A 13511-nucleotide genomic window follows, 5' to 3' on the forward strand; every position below is an offset into this window, starting at 1 on the left:
TTGTGGATGGGCATCACAGTGGCAGCTTCCAGTCATTAGGGACCACTCCAGTGAGCCAGAACTGTTGATAAATGATGGAGAGTGGCTTGGCCAGCTCATCTGCCAGCTCTCTCAGCACCCTAGGATGGATCCCATCTAGTTCCATGGACTTGTGAGTATCCAAATGGCTCAGGAGGTCCCTCACTGCTTCCTCCTGGGTTGCAGAGGGACTGTACTGGTCCCTGGCTCCACATGCCAGTTCAGGAGGCCAGCTGTGCTGAAGACAACCTGTCCCACTATTGAAGATAAGTGTCACAGTGAGTTATCTCTTGAGTTTGAAAGGTGTAACTCGTGAGAGAGAGACACTGTCTGGAGACACACAATCTGAACAGTCACTCCCAGGCTTGGTTTCTGAGGTACTTCACCCTACATCCCTCAAATAAAGGTGGAAAACACCCCATAGAATATTGAGACAAATAAACATTCAATACACCACTTTTTTGGGGAAATGCAGGACATCCTGAAGGCTTAACTACTGATTTGTGTTATTAATGTTACAGTCTCCTTAAAACTACCTCTTGTGCATGATTCATCAAGAACCGACACAAACTAGTACAGATAATACATACTACAGTTAAATTGCTATGATCACATTAAGGGGTTTCTCCCCCAAGCAATTTCACTAGCAGAGAAGATGAACTGAATAGGAAAGAAAACCTAGTGTAGGAAATCAGTACATGAGGTATTGTCTCATCTATTGTTTAATAGTATTTAATTGGCAGATCTAAGAAATGCCCACAGTTAGGAAAAATAGCTCTTATTGTTTCTTTTATACATCCTGGCACGCTGATGAACCTCACTTAAAAGGCATCCCTGTGAAGGTGTAGTAATATAAATCAGTTACCTGGCTTCTGCAGTTAAAGTATGACTCAAGACAGGCTGCTCTTCTTTGTAACAACAGCTAATGAGAAAGATCAGTATGCTTTGGTTTTTTTTAATATATATATATATGCACACACATACACACAAAAATATACACACACACACATATATGGTAAGGCTTTACCTTGCAAAAGCATTAAAAACATTCACACTTCTAACCAAGATCTTAATCATTACAGCTCACACTTCGTTTCCATTGAAAGTCCTAGCCAGTGTTAAGAGGACACTGATGAAACAGGAGAAAGAATTCAAAAGGCACATCATTCTCATGAAGGTCATGAATACAAGCAGATCAGCACTGTGCAACACTTTTGACTGCCCACAGCACAAGACAAGCTCTAGAAGGTAAAGTGTTAAGAATGTAATTTCCATCATTTCTACCAATCAAGTATCCCACCTCCCTCTGACTGATTTTAGTTTAAGGTATGCAGCACCAAATGACATGCTAAGATAGCATGTCCCCAGCCTCTGAAAAGGGGGTGGCATATATTCAGGTCCAGCTACCCTGAGGAAGCCTATATTGTCATGTCCTCTAGTTCCATTAAAGATACTACTATTCAGATTTTCTGTATCACAGTTCACTGTGTGCAAACCAGAATTTTGTTTGGGAAAGGAGTGCAATTTTTACTGAACCTGTTAAAAATGTCTTCCTGTGCAAGTAATTCTTTAAATGTTTGCTGGCCAGCTGCAAAGAGATAAACTTCTAGAGAAGTCTGGTGTCTATGGCAAGTGCTGTCCAGAGAAGAATCCTTTCTGGCAAAACCCTACTGTGAGAATCATAGAATCAGCCAGGTTGGAAGAGACCTCCAAGATCATCCAGTCCAACGCAGCACCCAGCTCTATCCAGTCAACTAGACCATGGCACTAAGTGCCTTAGCCAGTCTTCTCTTGAACACCTCCAGGGATGGCAACTCCACCACCTCCCTGGGCAGCCCATTCCAATGGTAGGAGAATGGTAATATAAACAGTAATGAGCAACACAAAACTAAAAAAAAAAAGCCATATAAGTATCAAGAGCATTGATCTAGTTCACTAAAATGAGTGAAAGCCTGGCTATTGACAGATACGAAGTAAGAAATTAATCTAGAACACACTTCATGTGAAGATGTGCCTTTTCTCTAGGGATTTGAAAAACATCTTAAATTCAAATAAACCCAGAAAATAATTTTCTGCAAGGAATGAAAAATGTTTTAGCTACATAAACTTAGAAATCTGAAAATGAGCCAGAGAGGAAAAAGTGAGACAATAGGAAAAAAAAACCCAACCCACTAACCAAAACAGAAGACATGGAAGAAATTACGAAACTGTGAGCTCCTTTCACAAACAGAGGAGCTCTTTTTAGGTCAGAGTACCAAATAGTTTTAAGTTTCCTACTTATCATTCAGCAGCCACACTAAGCCATCACAGGAGGAACAAGGCAGAAAATTTTCACATCACCACTTTGTGTTGCCAGATCTATGCACTAAAGCAGAACAAAAAAAGTTGGCAAATGCCAGTGAAATTACAACAGCTCCAGATTTGTACTAGCTAAGCTGTCTAAGTGAGGAGTAGTAAAGAATACTTGACTTCATTGGGATAGGGAAAAAAAAAGCTGCACATTTCATTCTCTCAAAATCTTCTGTGAAAATGAGCAATTTCACAGAAATGCCACAGAAATGTGGCAGTTTTCTACATAAACCCCATCTGAAATTTCCTGAAGCCTCAAGTTGACAAAATTGAACACTTTTTTTTCCTTCAAAAGCATTTAAAAAATACTGCTACTTGATGTAACTAAATGTAATACAAACAATATACATGAAGTTTACATCTCCCATCTCACTCTAAAAAAAAAGAAATTGAAATTCCTTTGACTAGATCAGATTTGGTGCTTCAAAAGTAAATCATCTTTTCCTCTCTCAAGCGCTCTCAGACAACACCAGTGTTAGCTACTACAGCCAAGTTTATCCTGTGGGGTAAGTCTTAACATTCAACTCAAAAGGAAAACAAGGCTTGATAATTGGCTTACATCAAATCCAGCTTCCTGAAGTAACAGAGGATTTTTTGGACTAGTCCTGAAATGTATTGTCCTTGATATAATACAAAATATATTGTTGACTGTCCTTGATATTTATTTTCACATACAGTATTAACTGCATACTTTTTTTGAGGGGATAAAACAGACAAACAGGAACAAACAAAAACACAAAAAACAATCAAAAAAAAGAATACGAGAAAACTTTACAGGAATTCTTAAATATCTCAATGATATTTTTATTATTCATTTAAACAGACTTGTACATCACACAGAGCTTAAACACATGATTATAAAAACCAATCTCTATCCCCTTTGTTTTTTAATCACAAAAGAGTTTAAGAGCTGAGTAACTTACACAGAGGTGATAGCACTTAAGATTTTTTTGAGGTCTTGACAATGTTAATTTAAGTCTAATTCTCAAAGTAGAGAATCACAGATATCCCCAGGCACAGAGGCCCTATTCAAGTATCCTCATTTCCAGAGTGCCTTTCTTTGTCACACCGCTTGATGCTCTCACATTTACACTTCTGAGCTGCCCATTCTCAGCCCATTCTATACTTCTTAGAACACAGATAGTAACTGCAGATGTCTTTTTTCCCCAAACCAAAGTCTGACCATCAGAGAAAGTCTATCAGATTGTGTAAGTATCTTCTCAACATCTATATGTAAACAGAAGTCATTAAACTTCAGTAAAGGCAATTTTTCCTTCAGAGAAATAATGAACAGCTTTTGTGAGAAATGTGAAGAGCCAATAAGTTCAACACAGCACCCCCATGTAATTCCCTCAGAGGTTAAACTACAACATCAATGCTTGCTACAACAGTATTCAGATATAGTCAATTGGCTCCATGGATAGGAAATAACATGATTTATTGCAAAGAGTAGATTTCAGACAAACAGGTATTTCAAAGTCCAGTTTGTTATGATTTTATTTAAAACAAAACAAGAGTTTAATGTTTTCATGCAATGTTTGCACTAAAGTCTTTAAAATAATCATGACAAACAGCAGAAGTAGTTAAGGAATGCACTAATTATAGACCTTAGTGAATATACAAAAAAAACCCCAAACCCTCAGCGTTATAGGTTATACAAAGTAAAGAACATCTTAAATACTTTCCCAAAATACTGCAGCAGCCGAGACACAGTGATATGCCATATAAGGGCACAGGAATGTAATTCAGAAATCACACGGGAACTACCCATTTCCTTTAACTTCACAAACAAGACAAAAGCAACGCTCAATTCCACACACTGATTTTTCAAATGATGTCTAAACAGTACCTTGAGTTTTATCCAAATAGCAAAAGTTAGACATGGTGCTCATTTAGTAAACAAGTAAGCAGTAAATCTCTATTACACTTCTTCCTTGGTTTTACCTGGAGTGGCCATGTTATTTAAAAGAGGGTAGGTTTGGCACTTTTATACTGATGTCACCAATATTAATATTTCTTGGGATCTCTGGCAGGTTCATATTCTTTACAGCTGAAACAGCCCGGGCTGGAGCTCCAGCTAAACCAGCCTGTGTATAAAGTGAGGAAAAGTGCAAGTTAGGCAAAGTTGGTCATGAGAAGGTCATTGACTAGCAGCTTAGAGAGACATCTAGCTTTTCAAGTATTTTCATGGTTACACAATTAGAAAGACCAGATGGTAATTGTGTTTGAAATGAAATGGGTTATTTGGAAATAGTACACCAGAAAAAAGAAAACAGTTCACACATTCTTTTTTATATGGTAAAACATGTAATACCAACTTGATGGAAAAAAACATGTGGGGAGGAACAAGAGGCTCATCCAAGCCTGGGTAATAACGTGTAGGTTATAGAACAAATAATCATGAGGGTATCTTAAGTTCAGTGTGCTGTCTCTGCCTCTCACCTATTCATAGAATCATAGAATCAACCAGGTTGGAAGAGATCTCAGAGATCATCCAGTCCAACCTAGCGCCCAGCCCTAGCCAATCAACTAGACCATGGCACTAAGTGCCCCATCCAGTCTTTTCTTGAACACCTCCAGAGACGGCGACTCTACCACCTCCTTGGGCAGCCCATTCCAATGGCAAATTCTACTCACATTGTTCACAGATGACTCTTTACAAGTTCAGAATGTGCAACCTCAAAGTTAATGAGCTGCTGAATGCCAGCTGAATCACTTATATAAATGGAAAATGAATTTTTAAAAACTATAAAAAAGTATTTCATGGTGGTCTAGCCTAAAATGAAAAGGCTGAGCACCTTGCATTTGTAGCATGCAGAAAGACAGACTATTTCTACAGACCAACTGGAACAATCTGCTGTCCCATGTTACCTAATCACACGCTAGCATGTATGCAGCCACCAGGCACACTGGCACGCTACAGAATAACCTGGTTATGCCAAATGAAACACTGAAGCATCTGTTTTGCACTAAAGTCCTCTCTTCATTTAAAGCAAAAGCCTTTCTGTATAAATATGCAACTTTTACAATATGGATGTAAATTAATGAGATTTACATTCATTTCTGCCTTTTATCTAAAGTAACAACAGCTTTACATGCCAGGGCGTTTTACTGAAATGCCAACAGCTCAGAGGTCTGAAGACATACGGAACATGATCCTCCCCTGTGGCTTCTGAAGGACTCCTCTTCAAAATCTCACTACTTTAAGTTAGGACTGTTTATAAATACCCTGTAATTGTTACTGTATTTGATGCTGTGTAGAGAAGTACTACTTATTTTAAGTATGGAAATGTTTCTCCTACAAGTTCAGATTCTCTGTGTGTATTTAGAATTAGCTGTGTGGTTTTACTTCGGGCTTGGCACAAAAACAGGTTTTCTTCTTGCTGGGGAAAAAAAAGCAAAATGACCAACAAAACAACAACAAAAGAAAAAACACACAACACACACACACAAGAAAAAAAATCCAACCTGGAAGACTTTAAAAACAGAACTCTTTTTCAATGAAAATTAGACATCATGTTCCAAATTCCTTGAATATATATTAAAAAAAAACAAAACAACAAAAAAACCCACCCAAAACCCAAACAAACAAACGAAAAAAATCTCCACCAACTTCTTAATTTTTAAAAGTAGGATTACAAATATTTAAAACAATAATTGGAGCAAGTCCAGAGGAGAGCCATGAAGATGCTCAGAGGGCTGCAGCACCTCTCCTGTGAGGACAGGCTACAAGAGTTGGCATTCTTCAGCCTGGAGAAGGCTTTGAGACCTTGTAATGTCCCTCCAGTATCTCAAGGGGGCCTACAGGAAGGCTGGGGAGGGACTATTCACAAAGTGTTGTAATGACAGGACAAGGAGTAATGGGTTTAAACTGGAAGAGGGGAGATTTAAACTAGATGTTGGGAAGAAGTCCCTTCCTTACAGGTAAAACACTGAAACAGGTTGTCCTGGGAGGTTTTGGATGCTCCCTCCCTGGAGGTGTTTGAGGATAGGTTAGATGAGGCCTTGAGACACCTGTTCTAGTGGGAAATGTCCCTGCCTATGGCACGGGGTCGGAAGTAGATGATCTTTGAGGTCCCTTCCAACCTAAACCATTCCATAATTAAAACTACAAAGTGTTTTGCAGTAGCGCTACAGTTTTAGATCATGGCATCTTGCAGGACAAGAGAACCAACCCAGAAGAAATGAAGTTGCTAGGGACTAGTTAAACAAAAGACCTGTAGAGGCAGAAGGTCCTTTATAGTGAGAGGTCAGAGATTGAAGAGACCAGGGCATTTGCAGATAGAAGTAATCCTGGGCAAACTATGCAGCAAAGCAAAAGACTAATGCCTGGAGAGGCTTGTGTCCTAACTTGATTATTCAGCAGTGTTTGTAGGTGAGTACTGCTCAGAGGATAACCTTTTCCTATTATGATGCTCACTCAAATTCACTGCAATTATAGGGTGCAATTACTGAGGAGTACATCTGACTTTCATGGTGTCCTCCTGCACTACTGCACAAAAGGAGAGAGATGCCCCATATACTCTTCTCATAACAAATCTGATTTTTGAAGGCTGTCCAAAAGAAATAGCTTCTCTCCTTTACTACTCTTATAAGAAATAAATGTAAGGTCACTTTAATATAAAATTTCCACTTAAAAGCCTACCTACTGTTCTTCTTCCCTCAAAAACATACCTGGTATTCAAAACAAAGCTGATCAAAGTTTCTGATTTTGAACTCTTTCAACTCATGTGGAAAGGCTAAAGCATCATAAATCCCTAGATTTGAGTCACAGAAGGATTCTCAGTACCATGAACAAAGACCATAAAGCCATGAGTCATCTGTTCTAACATGCCCCATGCCAAACACGCTTACATGAAGGCACATGGACATTTGAGAAAGCTTGGAAAATACTAAATCTCTAATGTAACCAAATAATTTGCTTTCACTTTGGTCCTGACAATCTAAATTGATAGTTCTCAGAAGTACAGAATAAGTAAAACCTAAAAGGTGCAAGAAAGTACTTTCAAAGCCTCTTTCTCACTTCAGAGGCTGCTTCAATTGCAGCATCTTCATGAAGCAGCAAACCCAGACTTTATGTTAATAGTATTAACAAATGCAAGTATCCAAAGTCTGCATTCTTAGATGTCAGTATCTTAAAGACACAGTATTAGACACTGCAGTTTCTTGCTATTTAGTAAAACATTCTGCAGATAACGTGAAGCTCCTCAACACTGCTGTTTTATTTTTGAGAAGTTGGAAATACTTAATTGAAATCAAGAGGTAACTGTAAGTGAAATTTTATCAGATAAAACAACAAATGCTTTTTTCCCTTTTTAAAAAATCTAGTATTTAAAATATGTACTTAATAACCAGAGAAAATTCCTTTAAGCAAAACTGTATGCGGGGTAAAGGAAACTGTTTTCTGTAGAGAAGATGAAAGTACTCATAAGGTAGTAACAAAAGCAATGAATTAAACAATTTGCAACTGAAACAATGGGACACCAGAAAAAAATATTTTAAGTGATGGACATTGTCCACACAAACAGGCATGACTTTCAATTCAAAATAGGTGCCTTCTAGGTGAGTAGGATGGAGATTCCCTTACTCTAACTTAATGAAAGTTTATTATTCTTAATGGACAAATAAAAGTTTCAGTATAACCAGTCTTCTTTCTTTTTTACCTACCTGAAGCTATCCTCTTTACACAGACTTACAGTCCCTGCCTCCCGCCCCAATGGCATAGGATACAATGGAGATACAATTGAGAATTATTGAAAATACAAGTGACATGACCATTGCCCTTCCACCCGCTTACACAGGCATGACTTCCAACAGTCACATTCTGTGAGAACCATTCTGAATCAGAGTCAACAAAGATACCTGACAGAAGTGTAGTCAATTTCAAAGAGCTTTGGGGGAGGGTGTGTGTCTTTTTGTTTGGTTGGTTGGGGGTTCTTTTAGTTTGTTTGCCAATAAGACTTGTCTTTCACTATCATATGCTGGAGTAGAGACTTTCAAATTATTATATCCTCTTCTTTTGGAATTCTCTGTATTAAGTGGGTTTGTAATTCAGTGTATACATATAACACATAGCAGATGCTATTTATCACAACGTCAACTCTACGAAGCACAAGACATTCATACAGGATTGCAGAGAGAGCAAACAGTTCATAAAAAAATGCCCAAAGGGTGAAATGACTGAAAAGTAGTTAAACTCCCAAATGGGATAACTAAAACAGCACTTCAAATGTTATATCTGAATGCCTTGGCATTCCTTTTTAGCATGTTACAGTCAGTGAACTAGGACACAGATCTTCATTTTTATTTATAATTTCTTTTACAGGGAGTGAACTGCATTTACAAACACAAAGGTACTAAAAAGATGTACTTCCAGCCCAGTACGCTTTTAGGTATTTTATGAAGGTACCTGGTTAAGAGAGCCATCACTGTAACACTGAACTGGAAAAGTTTCAACTGCCTTTGTTGTTAAATAATTCAGCACATAGGTTGGTGAGGTGCAAAGAAAAGAACTGTTTCACTTGGAATAAAAAACATAACTAAAACACATAGCAAGCTTTAAACATGCAGTGAGCAATGTGTTGTCTGTCACAGCGAGCAAATGACTTAAGCAAATGAAAATGAAACTTCTTGACATATTAATGGAATGTCAGAAATACAGCAAGAATTGCATAAAGTTGTTATTACAAAATGCCAATACACCACATTTTTGCCACAGCTGCTTTGTATTCCCTACTTCATTTGTTATTGAAAGTTGTGCTTTAATGTTGTAATGCGGTATACTCCAATTTTAGGTTCACTTAGTGCAACAATTACTTGTAAATTTGTCACATATTTAAAGAGTGAAAGAGCAATGCCATATATGAAAAAAAACAATGCTGTTTTCAAGTTTGAGATAGACATACTTAACAACAAAACTTTTGTTCTACTGACTCTACTGTACTGTGAGAAATATGGGCTCTTGTTAGTTTATTGAGGTCATTATTGATCACTATAAGAATCAGTTTTCCTCATTCTTATCATCACCTTTTCTCACAATGCCCCACTGTTAAATTCATATGAAAACAATCCCAGCAACATTGTTTTACTCTTTAAAAAGAAATTCAGATTCATTTAGTTCATAATGCTGCACATCACAAATGTAGTTCAAACACATATATAAACAGGAAACTGCCACCCCAAACAACTCTATAAAGAGCTAACTATTGCTAAAAGAGATACATAAAAATATACAGCCTACTGGAAAACAAAATAATGAAGGCTAACGCTTTGCCAAATAAGCCACTTTCTTCCAGATATTACAGAGGTACCAGAACCTCTCTGCTGCTGGTGTTTCACACCAATGCTTCCAGAACAAGTATGACCTCAAAGCAGCAGCGTTATGAAATCATGAAAGGATGTAATATGTAATATAAAGGAATGATCATGTCCCCTGCTTATGACGTTAGATAAATGAACATAATTAGAGAAAAAACAAAATGAAGTCTGCAAGTATATCAAAATGAGGCCAAACAGATAAGAAGACTTACGACATACTCTTAGAAATTTTAAGCACTTGAATCACAAAGAGAAAAATGGATGGGAATGATTAATTTTGTTTGTTTTTCATTGCCAGACCCAAAAATAAAAACAGAGTATGTATGAACAGAACAGAGGAGAAAAGTAGCTTTGCACAAATACATAAATAAATAAATCTGAAATTAAGCTCCCTATTGATACAATGAAATACGGTTTATAAGCTACAAGTGTTGACATATTAGGCAGAGGAAGGTCATTTGCTTGATGTTTTTCATGTACTATAGCGTATTCCAAATTTAGATAAAAGCATTTCTTACTACCCAAAAATATTTTCAGCTCATGCTTTACAAGTTACTGCTACCAAATCAAATTACAGATTTGTATTTGTTCAATGTTAAAGGTATTGCATTAGTTTATCTTAGGAACATCATGTAAGAAAATGAAAAAGCTAAGCTATTAATAGATGAAACAAACTTCATCTGCTTAAGATTCCAGCTCTTTAAAACACCTGCAGTTTGAATACACAGATAATTAAAATTAGTAAAAATTAATTTTGAACAATAATTAAAATGAGTAAAAAATAATTTTGAACTACTGCAATTAACAGCGACCAACACTGAAACTGTTGAGCTGAACTAAATGTTTCATAGAGCAAATCATGGTGGACAATGACCATAAACTGAACTTCAAACACACATTTCTCTCCTCCTTTTTCAGCCCCTTGTTAATATTCATGCTCAGCGACTACAGTCATCAAGGTACCTTACAGCAAAATCCAGTGAGTCAAATTAGAAGGGCAGCAAATGTACATCTGAAGTTGCTGATGACCCCTTCTCATTCCATGCTTAAGTTTGAAAGATCAGCTTTGGTATTTCCAGCTCATCTTTACAAATTTCACTGCCAGTTTACAGATGCAGAACAAAACTATTTCAGTTTGTTTGGGTTGGTGTTTTGCTCCTTGGATTTGTTTGTTGGGGCTTTTTAAACATTTTGTTCATCTGAAACTTCTCTTTTCAAGCAGGGAAAAGTTCTTCATTTTCACTTTGAAATACTAAAAGGGTGGAACATAATACTTGATAGTACCTATTTTAAATTATCAGCAATAAAAGTCTCTTAAGGAAGCTGTAGCTGTTACGCCATCGCACCATTATTTTATTATCTGTGTGTTCAATTTTTATTTATTTAGTTTTGCAGGTTTGTTTTTCACAAGTTCATATTCCTTTGTTTCTTAAACAATGATACAAAAAGAAAAAAAAAAAGTAAAATTCTAAAATGCAGGAAGAGAGATAAAATAAATATGATGTCAATGTAAAGCCAGTAAAATACACTATAGCCAATAAAAAGATGAGAGAACTACAAGAAGAAACTAGCACAGAAAGTAGGCTACAAGGACTAGTATGGGTATTTTTACACATAATTTTTGAGTCTGGCCTATATAATTTATTGCCTTTGACATCATTTTGCTTTCCCTTTTTGTTAAAAGTACATTTTTTCTAAAAGTCAGCAATACCTTTGTCTACCTGTCCTGTCTGGGAGACTGAAAGATAAAGGTCTGTAAGAGAGAAGAATGGAAAGAGCTAGAAAAGATCAAGAGGTTCGGAAAAAATGAGGTCCAACTTCAGTCTAAATCACACGCAGTTGAACACTCCAAATAGAGAAGAGGTAGCCCAGGTTTACCTATGATTCTTCCAGAGGCTCTGGATAAAATCCCAATGACCCCTCTCCCAGAAATCCCCTCCCTCTATCACAGTGATCCTCTGGCAATAGTAATATTGACCAGAAATACATACGCATGTAAATACTAAAATGAAAGCTAATGAACTTCGTTTAAGATAACATTTCTCAGGGTTTATATATAATTTCCTTTGTAGCACATCCAAGCAATCCAAGAGTTGAACCAGTAATCAAAACTAGCAACTCCTGCATAGTGGTATAAATAGTTAATCTGCCTTAAAAGCATTACAATATTCTCTAAATGATAACTTTGTATTTGTGAACTTATTAAATGCCTTTTATCTTCTTTGCTAAAGTCTGCCTGAAGGCCTGTTTAGAAACCTAATACATAAACAAAGTTACCCTGGTGTCAAATGAATAAATACTTCATATTATAGGAAGCCAAGTGAGCCAAACAAAAATTTAAAGTATTTCTGAAATTGTAGGTCAGTTACAACTTTACTTCCTCATTGCAGCTACAAAAGAAAATGCAATTTGACCTTAAAGCATCTATTTCATTAATGTGAAAACTGCAACAAAGGTCTAGCAAGCCAAACAGACTAAAGCAAGTGTAGTGTGGTGTAGGTGGCAGTCCTATGAACTACAGACTGTATCAAAAATAATTTCTGAATTTTGAGAGTTTACATTTTTGTGAATTAAGAAGTTTTGATTTCGTAGTGACTATCATTCAAATAGATTAAGATATTACTGATTTTGGTTCACATTAGCTAGATTTGTTTGTATCTTGAAAATACAAGTTCAGGAAAGATGTGTTGGGAGATTTACAGTCTTGATCAAAAGGCAAGAAATAGCCATCAGGAAATTTTTGTGAAGCTATATGAAACAAATAATAATTGATCTGAGGAAACAGTTACCAGGTATTGTGAACTCTCTCAGCATTACAGTAACTGTTAAATTGGAAAAGAAACAGTCACTGAACTGACAAAATAAAATGCAGACTGAGAAATGTTCTACTCCATCTCAGGCACCAAGTGTTTGATCACCACTACTTCTTTAGCTGCACTGCGGAATGTAAAGTAAGAAGTTGCTATTTGCCTGGCAAATGCTCTAAGCTCTTCGTGGTTATTTTTTTGGCTCTCCTACCACCTATTTGAATACTGAAAGCATCTTAAAAGAATGAATGACGTACTGATGAATAATGGAAAACAGCAGTTACTGTAGCTGGCTGCACTGAATTGATGTTTCAGATGACAGGTCAGAGACCAGGCTATGTTGATTTGGTAACAGAACTCACATAATTAACTATAAACAGTTTAAATGTTTTTTGGTAAAACTGGTATGTGCATAACACATGGTAGAACAGAACTGCTCAGTAAGCTGTTTTCAGGACACCATGTTTCTTTTCCAGCAATTTGCAGAATAATATGCACAGAAGAATAGTATGCATCTATGAGAATAATCCAAATATTAATCTCTGTGATCAATGGCTTATTGTAGTTTGAGGAAAAAAAAATGCTTAAAATTAACATTTTGGACATCGTCATAACCTGAAATACAATCTTTCTGGATGTATACTACACTGTATCACATCATACTTAGTTTTTTTCCTGGGGGATTTTGGTTGTTTGATTGAGGTTTGTTTGATGTTGTTTTGTTTGGGGTTTTTTTTAGGGGTGTGTGTTAAGAAAGTATTGCCTCATTCTTGGGTACGGTTTTGAAGTTGTCCAAACCAGACAACTAGGTGCATTAAAAGACTTGAGGTAGAGCAGTATGAGATTGCAGAATTATAAGAATATTATACATTATAATAAAAAAAAGTTGAATAATTCCTTTCTCTTTTTGCTGCACTTAGAAGCAGAAAGTTTTCTGAGTCTTCTCCTAAAGTGTCATTTAGTTCATATTTTTGCCACCTGCAATACTTCAACTGCTCAGCTGACTTCAGCTTTAGAAGC

General features: G+C 36.6%; 1 protein-coding gene across 2 annotated transcripts in view; it reads right to left on the bottom strand.

Moving 5' to 3' along the window:
• Positions 1-3147: 3147 nt before the first annotated feature.
• AP3S1 (adaptor related protein complex 3 subunit sigma 1) overlaps positions 3148-13511 on the bottom strand; it is a 34542-nt gene continuing 24178 nt past the window's right edge. Inside the window, exons 6-7 of one of the 2 annotated variants that reach the window (XM_064176610.1) lie at positions 11396-11437; positions 4367-4454 (exon numbers count right to left, since the gene is read on the bottom strand). In XM_064176610.1, coding sequence (XP_064032680.1) covers positions 11402-11437 — 36 coding nt within the window. In that variant the 3' untranslated portion in view covers positions 4367-4454; positions 11396-11401. Of the gene's footprint in view, positions 4455-11395; positions 11438-13511 lie in introns of both variants that reach the window. The other variant, XM_064176609.1, reaches the window with a different exon arrangement.

The sequence above is a fragment of the Pogoniulus pusillus genome, chromosome Z (genome assembly GCF_015220805.1).
Source record: "Pogoniulus pusillus isolate bPogPus1 chromosome Z, bPogPus1.pri, whole genome shotgun sequence".
Lineage (NCBI taxonomy): Eukaryota > Metazoa > Chordata > Aves > Piciformes > Lybiidae > Pogoniulus > Pogoniulus pusillus.